Source organism: Trachypithecus francoisi, unplaced genomic scaffold (assembly GCF_009764315.1).
Source record: "Trachypithecus francoisi isolate TF-2019V2 unplaced genomic scaffold, Tfra_2.0 Contig01436, whole genome shotgun sequence".
NCBI lineage: Eukaryota > Metazoa > Chordata > Mammalia > Primates > Cercopithecidae > Trachypithecus > Trachypithecus francoisi.
In genome coordinates, this window is record NW_022681430.1 from 3,432,058 (window position 1) to 3,449,936 (window position 17,879).

At 43.4% G+C, this 17,879-nt stretch overlaps 1 protein-coding gene across 2 annotated transcripts in view; it reads left to right on the plus strand.

Moving 5' to 3' along the window:
- Positions 1-17,879, plus strand: part of LOC117092015 (cytochrome P450 2C9-like) — a 91,211-nt gene that overhangs the window by 35,687 nt on the left and 37,645 nt on the right. For both annotated transcript variants that reach the window (XM_033225140.1, XM_033225130.1), the window contains exon 5: positions 924-1,100. In XM_033225140.1, coding sequence (XP_033081031.1) covers positions 924-1,100 — 177 coding nt within the window. The remainder of the gene's footprint in view (positions 1-923; positions 1,101-17,879) is intronic.

Genomic DNA, 17,879 nt, shown 5'->3' on the forward strand with positions numbered 1-17,879 from the left:
TCCACTAAACTCCAAAGCCCTGTTTCTATAAAGTACTTTGGTGACAGCCCCAAAGCGTGCTCATATCACTTCATGGACATCCAGGCACTTTGGAGGCTTCCATTACTCAGAAGGCTTGTCCTTCAATTCACACTTTGTCATATTATGTGGCAGAAATATCCTAATCTAAAAGACGTTGTCTCCTTCAAGGAGGGAGAATATTTGGAACCATAGAAGCTGCCAAAAAACACTGAACAGGGCAGGAGTGTTTGATATCTCAGTTGGGATTCTAGCTGATGAGATAGCTGGGTTAGGAATGACAAAATTATTGTTTTTTTTGTGTGTGTATGAACCATAAACAGACATCACACTTTTACCCTGTGCTGAACTGGCATGTTTTATACTCTGCCTAGATAATAACTGTGTGATTTTAGAGAAGTCATTTAACTGCTTTGGTGCACAGTTGGAATTTGAAGCATCTTTGAACCCCTCCAACTTCTAAAATACTAATTACATTTCAGAGGTTGCTTGATAGAATCAATATAGTAGGGACAAGCTTTGTACTATCAATCAGATTTTCCAAATTCTTTTAACCTATGCTGTCATCTATAAAACGTGAATGTAGTAATTGATACCATCTTATATTTCAAGATTGTAGAGAATTGTAAAAAATAAGAGAATTAATATAAAGATGCTTTTATACTATAAAAAGGAGATATGAGTCTAGGAAATGATTATCATCTTTGATTCTCTGGTAAGAATTTTCTTCCTCAAATCTTTTATAATCAGAGAATTACTATATATGTACAATAAAAATTTCTCCATCGAGATATAGAATATATTTTAATTATATTTATATCTTTAAATTACAACCAGAGCTTGGTATATGGTATGTATGCTTTTATTAAATGCTTTTAATTTAATAAATTATTGTTTTCTCTTAGATATGCAATAATTTTCCTCCTTTCATTGATTATTTGCCGGGAGCCCATAACAAATTACTTAAAAACATTGCTTTTTTGAAAAGTTATATTTTGGAGAAAGTAAAAGAACACCAAGAATCAATGGACATGAACAACCCTCGGGACTTTATTGATTGCTTCCTGATCAAAATGGAGAAGGTAAAAAGTTAACAACAGCTTAGTTATGTGACTGCTTGCATATTTGCGATTCATTGACTAGTTTTGGGTTTACTATGGATGTTTAAGCGGTCAAGGAGTAATGCTTGAGAAGCATTTTAAGTTTTTATTGTATGGATGAATATTAAGTAAGCATCATAGAAAATATAAAATTAAATTGTTAAATATTTAGAATACATAGGCTCAATTGTTTAGGTAAATATAATCTACCTGAACAATAAAGATGGCAGAATAGGAAAAGCCCAGTTCTGCAGCTTCCAGTGATATCAACGCAGAAGGTCGGTGATTTCTGTATTTCCAACTGAGGTACCTGACTTGTTTTTCTAAGACCACCAGAGCGGGCACAAAAGAACCAGCGACTAAGCAAGTGTAGGAGCAAAACTGCAAGTTTATTTTGGTCACCTAGCTTCAGGGGAAGAAGGTGGGTGGGGAGAGGTCTGTCGGCCTCCGGCAAATGAGGCCCACAGAGTCGCCCGTGGAGCTCTCGGACGGAGTTCCGAAAGTCCCGACCGCAGTGGGGAAGCTGGGAAGTCCGTGCATGGCATTCGTCCGGAGCGGCTTTTCTAGGAGTGGGAGGGCGATAGGTGGGGCACGGGTGTGTCGGGGGCGTTCTGCAGGTGCGACCAGGTAAATCTTGGTCTCTTCGGATTGACATCAACTGGCGCATGCCTAGTTGGTCTGCACCTTCCCGGGTCGCCGGCTGCATTTTCGCGCGCGCGGGAAAAGTTGGGGGATGAAGAACCTGGAAGTGCACCATCTTGCCTCCGTTCATCCAAACAGTCCAACCTTTTATTGATAATAGTGATAAAGGGGCGCCGTGGTCTGTCTGGCTACTTCCTGCTGTTAAGGGGCGCTGTTAAGGTCGGGGCCCATGGTTGGCATTTGGACGTACGGATGAAGAATAAAATAAGGCACAGTATTAGTATAGGAACGAGGAATGGAAGCATTTGTTGGAATAGGGGCAAAACCCAGAAGGAAGGTCCCAGCAAGGTTGAGGTATTAAGGTTCTGTATCTCAGTTTTTATTTTATTGAGGGTTCGAATGTTAGTGTCTACTAGGCCTGACTTGCTAACATAATAGCAGCACTCTTCTCCAAGGAAGAGACAAGTGCCTCCTTTTTCAGCTGTAAACAAGCCTAGGGCTCGCCTGTTTTGGGCAGCTACCTGGGCTATTGAGGTAGTTCGGCGCTGCAGGGAGGCCAGGCTTTCAGCTGATTCCAATAACTAGAGGGAGGAAAACAGCCCATTTTTGACGGAAGTGGCGTAGTGGCATGGAAAGTTGCTGGAAAAGCTCTGCTACTTCTGCCTGGCTGTATAAAGTTAGACTGGGGACCAAGGACACGGGGACATAGAGGGATCAGTTAATGGCTGTATGGTTAAGAGTTTTAGAGAGAGACCAGTTGTGTTGAAGGCCATGGGCAGGGGGCTGCCATAGGCGGGGGCCTTCTAAAGCCTCACAGAGGAAGCAGTGGGAGAGATTGGTTATATTCACAGTGTAGGTTAAGTTTAGCCTTTGGCGGATAAGTGTGAGCCATGAGAAGGGGGTCTCTATTGTGTGGAGAGAAGTTTGCTAGCCTTAAGGAAGACAACTGGCAGAACTATGTACTATTGAGTGTGTTCGGCTGTCTTGTGGCCAAGTTTCAGTGATGAGAAAAAAATTGCCATACAGTAGGTGGAATAGCAAAGGTCTGAGTGTATGAGTGAAACAGCAATATAAGTATAAAATGAGACTTCATTTTCAGTGTAGTCACGGAGTGTCCCTTGCCACTGGAGATGTTCGATGAAGGTTAGGAGATGGGAAAACCACTGCTCTGGACTATTGCCTGGAGGTAGATATGGGTCTGGGGTTATGTATTGAAAGTCTGATAGGTTTATGTAGAGGATGGTGAGAAAGCAAGCTAAGCCCCAGGGGTCAGGGAGCATGAACTAGTTAAGAAAGTTTTGTAAGTTTGAGGCAAGTGGGGGAAAGTTGAACTGATGTCCACTGATTGTTCCCGGTGGGGGCCCTTTTTAGCTGGGAAATATGAATCCAATGCGGGTGTCCTAGGAGTTTTGCTGCTGTATGTGTAGACAGGAGGACAATGTATGGGCCTTTCCACCTGGGCTGTAAGTCTTTGGCTTGGATATCTTTTATGTGTACTTGGTCTCCGGGACTGAGGGAGAGATGCGGGTTGTAGGCGTCTGTTGGAGGAGGGTGTGCTAACTCAGCGTGTTGTCTTAGGAGTTGTCTGAGAAGAGTGAGATATGGGAGGTAGTTCGCCAAAGGGGCTGGCAGGGAAGGTATTTGTTGGAGGGTTAGGGGCCGTCCGTAGACTAATTCGAATGGACTGAGGCCTGTTGGGCTTCGAGGTGCTGCCCGCAGCCGGGTCAGGGCTAAGGGAAGGAGAGTTGCCCACGACTGCCGGGTTTCGATTGAGAGTTTGGTGAGCTGCTGTTTGATGAGTCCGTTAGCCTTTTCTACCTTACCAGAAGACTGAGGCCTATAAGGGATGTGGAGTTTCCAGGTGATGTGTAGGAGGCTGCCACCTGTTGGACTACCTTAGAGATGAATGCTGGACCATTGTCGGATTGAAGAGTGACCGGGAGGCCAAACCTAGGAATAATATGTTCAGTGAGTATAGAGGCAACAATGTTATCGGTTTCTCCTGTGGTAGGATAGGCCTCGATCCACCCTGAAAAGGTGTCCACAAGGGTTAAGAGGTATTTGAATTTTTTATGTCTTGGCATATGTGTGAAATCAATTTGCCAATCTTCACCTGGTTGGTGTCCTCTGAGTTGATGGCTGGGATAGGGATTACGCAATGCGCCTTGAGGATTTGCCTTTAGGCAGGTAGAGCACTGCTGGTTGATTGTAAGTAAGTGTTTTTGTAGTGTTGGACAGTGGAGGAGGGGATTTAGGAAATGATATAAGGCTTTGGGTCCTATATGTAAAGAATTATGTATGTCTGTTAGAATGGTATGGAGTTGTGTTTCAGGAATAACTAGTTTGTTATCAATATATATCCAGTCACCTGTAGTTAGTTTGGGTGTTGGATTTTGTAATAGCTTAGCCTTTTCTTCCTGAGTGTAATTAGGGGCATACTGGGGGGAGAGAAAACAGGCAGAAGGAGGCTTAGGGGTGGAAAATCCGGCGGCTGACTTGGCAGTGACGTCAGCGAAATTGTTGCCAGCTGCTACCGGGTTAGATGAAGTTTGGTGCCCTTTACAATGTATAATGGCTACCTTGGAAGGTGCTGACAGTGCATCTAGTAGTTTGAGTATTTGGTTTTTGTTAATAATAGGGGTACCGCCAGTGGTTAAAAACCCTCTCTCTTTCCAGATGACTGAATGGGTGTGTGCGATTAGAAAAGCATATTTCGAATATGTGTATATGTTTACTGTTTTTCCTTTTGATAGTAGGAGTGCCTTGGTTAGTGCAGTGAGTTCTGCCTGCTGTGATGTGGTCCCTTGTGGTAGGGGTTTTGCCTCTAAAACTGTGGAAGAGGTAACTACTGCATATCCTGCCTGTCTGTTTCCTTGAGGGTTGATAAAGGAGCTGCCATCCACAAATAGGGTCAGTTGTGCATTCTGAAGGGGCTGGTCATGCAAGTGTAGGTGGCTGGGGGGTTGAGCCTCCAGGACCTCAGGACAAGAATGTTTAGTATGGGGTGGTTTAAGAGAGTCTGGCAGTAAAGTGGCTGGATTTAGAGAGGAGCAAACTTCTAAAGTAACAGTGGGGTCTTCTATGAATAAGAGATGGAAAAGTTGGAGCCGGATGGAGTTAAGTGGCTAATACTTTTATGAGAGATGAGATCCTGAAGACGGTGTGTGGAGAAGACTGTTAGATTACTGCCTCTAATGAGCTTTTTTGCTTCCTGGGTCAGGCAGGCTGCTGCTGCTAACGCACGCAGACAGGGTTGCCAGCCTTGTACAGTTGGGTCTAGCAGTTTGGATAGATAGGCCACAGGATGGTGGGTGTTACCAACAGGCTGGGCTAAGAGACCAACTGCCACTTTCTGCCTTTCATCTGTAAAGAGTTGGAAAGGACGCTGGAAATCAGGCAGTGAGAGAGTGGGTTGTGAGAGAAGGCAAGCTTTTAAGCGGGTGAAATGAGTCGAGATTAACTTGGGGTTGGACAAAGGCCCATGTGGGGTTTCTTTAACTGTGGCGTATAAAGGTTGGCTAGGATTCCAAAATTGGGGATCCAATGTCTGAAGAAACCTATTAGACCTAGGAAGGATTGAATTTCTTTTGCATCTTGAGGGGGAAGAAGGTTACGTATTAGGGCCATGCGGTCAGTAGTTAGTGACCGGGTTGTTGGGGTGATTTCAATTCCTAAGTATATGACGGTTTGGCAAGAAATTTGGCCTTGTGTTTAGATACTCTATAACCTAATGAGCCTAAATGGTTGAGGAGAGTTGCAGTGTCTAGAAGAGAGTCTTGTTCGGTAGGGCTACAGATTAGGAGATCATCTACATACTGCAGAACTTTGCTATTAGTGAGAGGGCAGGAGGCAAGGTCTTTTGCTAAGGCCTGACCAAAGAAATGGGGGCTGTCCCGGAACCCTTGTGGAGGACTGTCCACGTCAGTTGAGTGGAGGTATGTGTGTCTGGGTCCTCCCATGTGAAAGCAAAAAGGAACTGGCAGTCTGTGTGTAGGGGTATGGTAAAGAAAGCATCCTTAAGGTCTAGCACAGTAAAATAAGTAGAATTGGTGGGGATATGGGACAGAAGGGTGTAAGGGTTGGGAACTACAGGGTGCGTGGGACGGGTGGCTTCATTGACTAGCCGAAGATCCTGTACTAACCTATACATTCCATCCGCCTTTTTAACTGGAAGTATTGGAGTGTTACAGGGGGAATGTGTGCGGACAAGAATATGTTGGCTAAGTAGTCGCATGATAATTGGCTTTAAACCTTGTAGATGTGTAGGAGAGAGAGAGAATTGGGGGCGGTTTGGGAAACGAGTGGAATCTTTGAGCTTGACGAGAACTGGTGGGTGGTGGGCAGCTATGACCGGGGTGGAAGTGTCCCACACTTGAGGGTGTACAGAAATAGGAAAGATGGGGGGTGGGGGCGATATAGAAGGAGCATGTGCGCTTGCACAAAGCATGAGCAACAGGTCATGAGGGGGTTGAAGGGGAGTGGATGGGTTGGTGGGAATGCATACGGAGGTCTTTAAGGTGCTCAGGATGTCTCGGCCTAGTAAGGGGGTAGGGCATGAGGGTATAATGAGGAACGAGTGCGCAAAGTAGTTGTTGGCCAGGCAGCAACTGAGGAGTGGAGTTTTTCGTGGGGTGGATGGCTTCCCGTCTACTCCTACTACAGAGATATCGGATGGAAGGCTAGGTCCAGAGAAGGACGGCAAAACAGAATAGGTAGCCCCGCTATCTATTAAAAAATTAATTGTCTTACCCGCTACCAGGAGAGTTACCCGCGGCTCGGCGAGGGTGATGGGGGTCCCCGAGTCTCGGCACCTTCAGTTGTAGTTGTCGTCCAGATGTAGGAGCTGGAAGGAGCTCCCAGGATCCTGGGAAAGGGGGTCACGTGGAGACGCAGCACCTGTTCTCAGGGTGGGGCAATCAGACTTCCAGTGTCCTCTCTGCTGGCAAGCAGGGCAGGGGGCTGCTGGTGGACGAGGGTTAGAGCATTCATTGGCCCAATGTCCTGACGCCTTGCACTTATAGCAAGGCTGCATTGGGACTCGGGGACCTTGCGGACACCTGTTGGCATAGTGTCCTGCCTTGCCGCACTTATAGCAGGCTCCTTTCGTGGCCTTGGAGTCTGTGGGGTGTGTGCTCTCTGGTCTGGGGTTACAACTGGGCTGTAAAGCCGCTGCTAGGAGCTGGACCTTCTGTTTGAGGCGTGCCTGTCGCACTGCCTCAGCCGTCTCCTCTCTGGAGTTATAGACCTTAAAGGCTAATTTAACCAGGTCTTGTATTGGTGCCTGAGGACCATCCTCTACCTTTTGAAGTTTCTTATGAATGTCAGGAGCTGATTGAGAAATGAAATAAGACGCCAAAATGGTGGCCCCTGTCGGGGAGGCCGGATCTAACTGGGTATATTGGATTAGAACCTCAGTCAGCCTATTTAAGAATGCGGCTGGATTTTCTTCTGGATTTTGAATAATTTCTTTTAATTTGTTAAAATTTACAGTTTTGTTTGAGGCTGCTTGCATACCAGCCAACAAACACTGAACCATTATGTCTCGCCTATGGCGCCCAGGTTGGTTTGCTTGGTAGTTCCAGTCTGGGTCTGCCGAGGGGACTGCTTGCTTCCCTAGTGGGATGGCGGCATCAGTTAAATGTAGTTGGTTGGCATGCTGCCTGGCGGCCACTAGGATGCGCTTTTGCTCCTCAGGGTTTAGGGTGGAGGTTAGGATAACCTGGAGGTCATGCCAAGTTAGGTCATAGGCCTGACAAAGGTATCTAAATTCCTTTGTGTAGATGGTGGGATTAGCTGAGAAATCCCCTAAACGCTTCTCAATTTTGGAAAGATCAGCCAATGAAAAAGGGACATGTACTCTGACTACCCCCTCCGCCCCAGCCACCTCTCGCAAAGGCGCTAACACTGTAGGAGGGTGTGGGGCAGGAGTGGAGGCATCAGCAGGGCACTTAGAGCGGGTGTGTGCAGAGACAGGAGACTCAAGACAGCCAGTTGGGGGCCCCGAAGGAAGTACGGGACTGAGTGGATTACTAGTAGGTAAGGAAGAGGAAGGAGGAGTCTGGGCGGAGGGAGGAGAAGTATAGGGCGGAAGTGAGGGGAACCCTAGATCCTCCGGCTGAACAGAAAGGAATGAAGACTCCTCTTTTTCGGGTTCCTGTGAGCCAGCGTCCTTGGCTAGCATAACTTGGGCTGAAGAGCACCGGCTACACAGGTCGGGATGAGAGCGTAAGGCCCAAAAGCCTTGTATGTACGTAATTTCAGACCACTTGCCCAACCGCTGGCAGAAATTTCCTAAGGTCTTGTTCAAGCTGTAAGGTTTTTAAATTGGCTAGGAGGCACCCCAAGGGGGTGCTCTTTGGAAATTTGGACTGGGGGTTTCCCATTTGTTTCCTCTTTACCGACACAATGGACACAATGGAAATGGAAATGGATCCCTGCCTGGCTTCAAAGCGTCCTTTGGAACCAGCAGAGACAGACTGGAGGCTCTTGAAGCCAAAGTGGAGATTACCTTCAGGTGGATGTCTCCGTCCTGAACGGGTCTCCCGAGCCACGTGGTGGCTCCCAAGCCACTTGGTGGCTCCAAATGGACCTCGGACCTGCGCAGGATTTTGGCTGAGGGAGGTAAAGAGGAGACAAGGGCACTTACCCCAGAGAGGCCGTGAGAGTGAGGGAAGCGGGTCTCAGGTCCTGGTCCGTCTGCGGCATGGAACGAGGAGGAGGAGGAGGAGGCTCCCCAGACTCTGGGGGCCCTGAGGAGGGGTCTCCTCCCGGGTTTCGGCACCAACTGACTTGTTTTTCTAAGACCACCAGAGCGGGCACAAAAGAACCAGCGACTAGGCAAGTGTAGGAGCAAAACTGCAAGTTTATTTTGGTCACCTAGCTTCAGGGGAAGAAGGTGGGTGGGGAGAGGTCTGTCGGCCTCCGGCAAATGAGGCCCACAGAGTCGCCCGTGGAGCTCTTGGACGGAGTTCCGACAGTCCCGACCGCAGTGGGGAAGCTGGGAAGTCCGTGCGTGGCATTAGTCCGGAGCGGCTTTTCTAGGAGTGGGAGGGCGATAGGTGGGGCACTGGCGTGTCGGGGGCGTTCCGCAGGTGCAACCAGGTAAATCTTGGTCTCTTCGGATTGACATCACCTGGCGCATGCCTAGTTGGTCTGCACCTTCCCGGGTCGCCGGCTGCATTTTCGCACTCGCGGGAAAAGTTGGGGGATGAAGAACCCGGAAGTGCACCATCTTGCCTCCGTTCATCCAAACAGTACCCAGCTCATCTCATTTGAACTGGTTAGACAGTGGCTGCAGCCCATGGAGAGTGAGCAGAAGCAGGGTGGGGCATCACCTCACCTGGAAAGCTCAAGGCGCCAGGGAACTCCCTCCCCTAGCCAAGGGAAGCTGTGAGAAACCCTGCCATGAGGAACTGTGCATTCCTGCCCAGATACTATGCTTTTCCAACAGTCTCAGCAACCTGCAGACCAGAAGATTCCCTCAGGTGCCTACAGCACCAGGGCCCTGGGTTTCAAGCACAAAACTGGGCAGCTGTTTGGGCAGACACTCAGTTAGCTGCAGTAGTTCTTTATTTCATACACCAGTGGCACCTGGAACACCAGTGAGACAGAGCTGTTCACTCCGCTGGAAAGGGGGCTGAAGCCAGGGAGCCAAGGGGTCTAGCTCAACGGATCCAACCCCCATGGAGCCCAGCGAGCTAAGATCCACTGACTTGAAGTTCTCTCTGCCAGCACAGCAGTCTGAAGTTGACCCAGGATGCTGGAGTTTGGTGGGGGGAGGGGCATCTACCATTACTAAGGCTTGAGTAGGTGGTTTTCCCCTCACAGTGTAAACAAAGCCACAAGGAAGTTAGAACTGGGTGGAGCCCACTGCAGCTCAGCAAAGCCACTGTAGCTAGACTGCCTCTCTAGATTCTTCCTCTCTGGGCAGGACATCTCTGAAAGAAAGGCTGCAGTCCCAGTCAGGGCTTGTACATAAAGTGTCCATCTCCCTGGACAGAGCACCTGGGAGAAGGGGCGGCTATGAGCGCAGCTTCAGCAGACTTAAACTTTCCTGCCTGCCAGCTCTAAAGAGATCAGCAGATCTCCCAGCACAGTGCTTGAGCTTTGCTAAGAGACAGACTGCTTCCTCAAGTGGGTGCTTGACCCCCAAGTCTCCTGATGGGGAGACACATTCCAGCAGGGGTCAACAGACACATCATACAGGAGAGCTTTGGGTGGCATCTGGTGGGTGCCCCTTTGGGATGAAGCTTTCGGAGGAAGGAGAAGGCAGCAGTCTTTGCTGTTCTGCAGCCTCCACTGGTGATACCCAGGCAAAGAGGGTCTGGAGTGGACCTCTAGCAACTCCAGCAGACTTGCAGAAGAGGGGCCTTACTGTTAGAAGAAAAACTAATGAACAGAAAGAAATAGCATCAACATCAACAAAAATCTCATACAAAGGTCACCAGCATCAAAGACCAAAGGTAGATAAATTCATAAAGATGAGGAAAAACCAATACAAAAAATCTGAAAATTTCAAAAACCAGAATGCCTCTTCTCCTCCAAAGGACCACAACTCCTTGCCAGCAAGGGAACAAAACTAGACGGAGAGTGAGTTTGATGAATTGAGAGGAGTAGGCTTCAGAAGGTAGGTGAAAACAAACTCTCTGAGCTAAAGGATCATATTCTATCCCAATGCAAGAAAGCTAAGAACCTTGAAAAAAGGTTAGATGAATTGCTAACTAGAATAACCAATTTGGAGAAAAACATAAATGACCTGATGGAGCTGAAAAACACAGCATGAGAACTTCATGAAGCATACACAAGTATCAATAGCCAAATTGATCAAGCAGAAAAAAGAATATCAGAGATTAAAGATCAAGTTAATGAAATAAAGCATGAAGACAAGATGAGAGAAAAAAGAATGAAAAGGAACAAACAAAGCCTCCAAGAAATATGGAACTATGTGAAAAGATCAAATCTACATTTGATTGGTGTACCTGAAAGTGATGAGGAGAATGGAACTAAGTTGGAAAACACTCTTCAGGATATTATCCAGGAGAACTTCCTCAACCTAGAAAGACGGGCCAACATTCAAATTCAGGAAATACAGAGAACACCACAAAGATACTTTTTGAGAAGAGCAACACCAAGACACATAATCGTCAGATTCACCAAGGTTGAGATGAAGGGGAAAAATGTTAAGGGCAGCCAGAAAGAAAGGTCAGATTACCTACAAAGGGAAGTTCATCAGACTAACAGCAGATCTCTTGGCAGAAACTCTACAAGCCAAAAGACAGCAGGGGCCAATACTCAACATTCTTAAAGAAAAGAATTTTCAACCCAGAATTTCATATCCAGCCAAACTAAACTTCATAAGCAAAGGAGAAATATCATTTTTTACAGGCAAACAAATGCTGAGGGATTTTGTTGCCACCATGTCTGCCTTACAAGAGCTCCTGAAGGAAGCACTAAATATGGAAAAGAAAAATCGGTACCAACCACTGCAAAAACATACCGAATTGTAAAGACCATTGACACTATGAAGACACTGTATCAACTAATGGGCAAAATAATCAGCCAACATCATAATGACAGGATCAAATTTACGTATGACAATATTGACTTTAAATTGAATGAGATAAATGCCTTAGTTAAAAGACACAGACTGGCAGGTTGGATAATGAGTCAAGACCCATTGGTGTTCAGGACACCCATATCATGTACAAAGACATACATAGGCTCAAAATAAAGGAATGGAGGAAGATTTACCAAGCAAATGGAAAGAAAAAAAAAAAAGCAGGGTTTACAAACCTAGTCTCGGATAAAACAGACTTTCAACCAACAAAGATCAAAAGAGATGAAGAAGGCCATTACATAAAGGTAAAGAGATCAATGCAACAAAAAGAGCTAACTATCCTAAATATATATATAGTCAATACAGGAGTACCCAGATTCATAAAGCAAGTTCTTAGAGACCTACAAAGAGACTTAGACTCCCAAACAATAATAATGGGAGACTTTAACAACCCACTGTCAATATTAGACAGGCCAATGAGACACAAAATGAACAAGGATATCCAGGACTTGAACCCAGCTCTGGACCAAGCAGACCTAATAGACATCTACAGAACTCTCCACTCCAAATCAACAGAATATACATTCTTCTTAGCACTACATTGCACTTATTCTAAAATTGACCACATAATTGGACATAAAACACTCCTCAGCAAATGCAAAAGATGGAAATCATAGCAAACAGTCTCTCAGACCACAGTGTAATCAAATTAGAACTCAGGATTCAGAAACTCACTGAAAACCATGCAACAACATGTAAACAGAACAACCTGCTCCTGAATGAATACTGAGTAAATAATAAAATTAAGGCAGAAATAAATAAGTTCTTTGAAACCAATGAGAACAAAGACACAATATATTAGAATCTCTGGGTCACATGTAAATCAGTGTTTAGAGAGCAATTTATAGTACTAAATGCCCACAGGAGAAAGTGGGAAATATCTAAAATCGGCACTCTAACATCACAATTAAAAGAACTAGAGAAGCAGGAGCTAACAATTCAAAACTAGCAGAAGACATGAAATAACTAAGATCAGAGCAGAACTGAAGAAGATAGAGACCCGAAAGCTCCTTCAAACAATCAATGAATCCAGAAGTTGTTTTTTGAAAAGATTAAGAAAATAGACCAGTAGCTAGACTAATAAAGAAGAAAAGAGAGAAGATCAAATAGATACAATAAAAATGATAAAGGGCATATCACCACTGATCTCACAGAAATACAAACTACCCTCAGAGAATACTATAAACACCTCTATGCAAGTAAACCAGAAAATCTAGAAGAAGTGGATGAATTCCTAGACACATACACCCTCCCAAGACTAAACCAGGAAGAAGTAGAATCCATGAATAGACCAATAACAAGTTCTGAAATTGGGGCAGTGATGAAGAACCTACCAACCAAACCAAACCAAACAAAAAACAAAACAAAACAACAACAACAAAAAACAAAACAAAACACTGATTCAAAGCCAAATTCTATCAGAGGTACAAAGAGGAGCTGATCCTATTCCTTCTGTTTTTTTTTTTTTTTTTTTTTTTGAGACGGAGTCTCGCTCTGTCGCCCAGACTGGAGTACAGTGGCCGGATCTCAGCTCACTGCAAGCTCCGCCTCCCGGGTTTACGCCATTCTCCTGCCTCAGCCTCCCGAGTAGCTGGGACTACAGGCGCCTGCCACCTCGCCTGGCTAGTTTTTTGTAATTTTTAGTAGAGACGGGGTTTCACCATGTTAGCCAGGATGGTCTCGATCTCCTGACCTCGTGATCCGCCCGTCTCGGCCTCCCAAAGTGCTGGGATTACAGGCTTGAGCCACCGCGCCCGGCCTGTCCTATTCCTTCTGAAACTATTCCAAACAATAGAAAAAGAGGGAATTCTCCCTAAATCATTTTATGAGGCTAGCATCATCCTGATACAAAAACCTGGCAGAGACACAAGAGAAAAAGAAAATTTCAGGTCCGTATACCTGATGAACATCAATGTGAAAATCCACAGTAAGATACTGGCAAACCAAATCCAGCAACACATCAAAAAGCTTATCACCACGATCAAGTTGGCTTCATCCTTGGAATGCAAGGCTGATTCAACATACACAAATCAATAAATGTAATCCATCATATAAACAGAACCAATGACAAAAACCACATCATTATCTCAATAGATGCTGAAAAGGCCTTCAAAAAATTTAATACCTCTTCATGCTAAAACCTCTAAATAAATGAGGTATTGATGGAACGTATCTCAAAATAATAAGAGCTATTTATGACAAACCCATAGCGAACATCATACTGAATGGGCAAAAGTTGGAAGCATTTCCTTTGAAAACTGACTCAAGAAAAGGATGCCCTCTCTCACCACTCCTATTCAACATAGTATTGGAAGTTCTGGTGAGGTCAGTCAGGCAAGAAAAGGAAATTAGGGTATTCAAATAGAAAGAGAGGAAGTCAAATTGTCACTGTTTGCAGATGATGTGATTGTACATTTAGAAAATCTCATCGTCTAAGCCTCAAATCTCCTTAAGCTGATAAGCAACTTCAGGAAAGTCTCAGAATACAAATTCATTGTGCAACAATCACAAGCATCCTAGACACCAATAATAAACAAACAGAGAGCCAAATCACGAGTGAACTCCCATTCACAATTGCCACAAAGAGAATAAAACACCTAGGAATCAATTTAGAAGGGATGTGAAGCACCTCTTCAAGAAGTACAAATCACTGCTCAAGGAAATAAGAGACGACATAAACAAATGGAAAAACATTCCATCCTCATGGATAGGAAGAATCAATATCATGAAAATGGCCATACTGCCCAAAGTAATTTATAGATTCAATGCTATCCCCATCAAGCTACCATTGACTTTCTTCATAGAATTGGAAAAAACTACTTTAAATTGTATGTGGAACCAAAAGAGAGCCTGTATAGCCAAGAAAATCCTAAGCAAAAAGAATAAAACTGGAGGTATCATGCTACCGGACTTCAAATTATACTGCAAGGCTACGGTAACCAAAACAGCATGGTACTGATACCAAAACAGATATATAGACCAATGGAACAGAACAGAGGCCTCAGAAATAAAGCCACACATCTACAACCATCTGACCTTTGAAAAACCTGACAGAAACAAGCATTGGGAAAGGATTTCCTATTTAATAAATGGGTGTTGGGAAAACTGGCTAGCCATATGGAGAAAAATGAAACTGGACCCCTTCATTAAACCTTATACAAAAATTAACTGAAGATGGATTAAAGACTTAAACATAAGACCTAAAACCACAAAAACCCTAGAAGAAAACTTAGGAAATAGCATTCAGGACATAGACATGGGCAAAGACTTCATGACTAAAACACCAAAAGCAACAGCAACAAAATCAAGTGAGATCTAATTAAACTAAAGAGCTTCTACACAGCAAAATAAACTATCATCAGTGTGAACAGGCAACCTACAGAATGGGAGAAAATTTTTACAATCGGTCCATCTGACAAAAGGTTAATATCCGGAATCTACAAGAACTTAAACAAATTTGAAAAAAAAAAACCATCTCCATCAACAAGCATGTGAACAGACACTTTTCAAAAGAAGACATTTATGTGGCCAAGAAACATGAAAAAAAGCTCATCATCACTAGTCATTAGAGAAATGCAAATAAAAACAACGAGATACCATCTCATGCCGATTAGAATGGCGATCACTAAAAAGTCAGGAAACAACAGATGCTGAAGAGGATGTGGAGAAATAGAAATGCTTTGACTCTGTTTGTGGGAGTATAAATTAGTTAAATCATTGTGGAAGGTAGTGTGGCAATTCCTCAAGGATCTAGAACTAGAAATACCATTTGACTCAGCAATCCCATTACTGGGTATATACCCAAAGGATTATAAATTATTCTATTATAAAGACGCATGCACACATTTGTTTATCATGGCACTATCACAATAGCAAACACTTGGAATCAACCCAAATGTCCATCAATGACAGACTGGATAAAGAAAATGGGGCACATATACACAATGAATATTATGCAGGCATAAAAAAGATGAGTTCATGTCCTCTGCAGGGACATAGATGAAGCTGGGAGCCATCATTCTCAGTAAACTAACACAGGAACAGAAAACCAAACACCGTATGTTCTCACTCATAAGTGGCAGTTGACAATGAGAACACATAGACACAGGGTGGGGAACATCTCACACTGGGGCCTGTCAAGAGGTGGAGGGCTAGGGGAGGCATAGCATTAGGAGAAATACCTAATGTAGATGACAGGTTCATAGGTGCAGGAGACCACCATGGCATGTGTATACCTATTTAACAATCCTGCATGTTCTGCGCATGTATCCCAGAACTTAAAGTATAATAATAATAACAACAACAACAAAAATCTACCCAAGGAGAAACAAAATGCATGTTTTAGGTGAAATGGAAGCAATTATCAACAAGTTAGAAAATACAAAATATTATGTCATAGGATGAAAATGGGCATCATTGTTACACACAGTTTATTTGAGAATGGGAAAGAATGGCTTAACCTAGGTGGGTTTCCTGCATTCCTGTGGATTGAAATAGGCCTTAAAATATTTGCTGTGAGAATCAGAGTAGGGGTTTCAGATGGGTTGGGATGCTTTACATATAGGTGTAGAGGTGTGTGATGGGAAAGAGTAGGTGGATGGAAGAGGGAAGGATTCATTGAGTGTAAACTAAAATGATTTGTACAGGTAAGAATTGGAATTTGGTGTCTATCAGATACCATGTAAACATCACCTCAGTTGTCACTGCACCATTTTTGAAAAGGCTATTTTTACCTCTGTTGAATTGTCTTGACAACCTTGTCAAAATCCAATTGACTATAAATGTGTGAAGGGTTTTTTTGGGGGGCTCTCAATTCTACTCCATTGATCTGTATGTCTGTCCTAATGCCTATAGTACACTGTCTTGAAGTCTTAATTACTGTACCTTTGTATTAATATCAACTTACTAAATCAAGGAATGTGAGTCTTTTGTTGTCCTTTTTCAATGCTGTTTTCACTATTCTGGGTCCCTTGAATCTTCATATGAAATTTAGGATTAACTTGTCAATTTCTTCAAAGGAGCCAATGGGGATTTTGACAGGATTGCATTAAATCTGTAAAACAGGGAGTTAGGCCATTTTAAAAATTGAAGTAAAATTCACACAACATACAATTAACCAGTTGAAAGCATACACCTAAGTGGTATTTAATGTATTCACAATGTTGTGCAACCATCAGCTTTCTCTGGTTTAAAATGTTTTTATCACACCACAAAAACACATTATATTCATTAAATAATTACTCCATTTCCCCACTCCATCATGTAATAACCTCTAATCTTCTTTCTGTCTCTATGGGTTTGCCTGTTATGGATATATAAAGAACTCATAGCATATGCGACCTTTTGTTTCAGGGTCCTTACACTTACAATATTTTGGAGGCTCATCTAAGTTGTAGCATACATCAGTACTTCATTCTTTTTTGTGGATAAAAATATTTTATTTTTCATGCACATATATCACAAATTGTTATTCATCTGTTTATGAACATTTGCATTTTTTCCAACTTTCGTTTTTATAGATAATCTTGCTTTGAACATTTGTGTATGTTTCTTTATGGGCATGTTTTCATAATTCTTGGGTATATACTCAGGAGTTGAATTGCTGGATAAAATGGTAATTTTATGTTTATCTTCTTGTATAAGAGCCAAACTTTTCTACGATGAATGTGGCATTTATATCCCTTCCAGCAATGTAGAAGGATTTCTGTTTTTCCACATAATTGCTAATACTTGTAATTTTCTGTGTTTATTAAAGCCATCCTAGTGAATGTAAAGTGGTATGTCAGTATGGATTTATTTATTTATTTATTTTGAGACAGAGTCTCACTCTGTTGCCCAGGCTGGAGTGCAGTGGCATGATCTCAGCTCCCTGCAACCTCTCCCTCCTGGGTTCAAGCAATTCTCCTGCCTCAGTCCCCAGAGCAGCTGGGATTACAGGCATGTGCCACCACGTCTGACTAATTTTTATATTTTTGGTAGAGGTAGGGTTTCACCGTGTTGGCCAGGCTGGTCTCGAACTCTTGACTTCAGGTGATCTGCCCACCTTGACATTCCTAAGTGCTGGGATTACAGGTGAGGGCCACCACACCCAGCTATCATTGGGGTTTTAACTTGTATTTAATGACCAGTGATTTTGAACTTCTTTTAATATACTGCTACCCATTTGTATATCTTCTTTGGAGAAATGTCATTCAAGTCCATTTCCTATTTAAATTAAGTTGCCTTTATTTTTCTTTTGAAGCTGTTAGAATTGTTTATGTTTTCAAAACAGTAAACTCTTACATATACATAATATGAAAATATTTCCTCCCATTGTGTCAGTTTCATTTCACATTCCTAATTACATTCTTGATGCACAAAGTTCAATTTTGATGAAGTTTGGTTTATCTATTTTTTCTTTTGCTACTCTGGTATCAAATTTATGAATCTATTGCCAAATATGAAGTCATGAAGATTTACCTCTATGTTTTATTCTAAGAGTTTTATAATTTTAGCTCTTATAT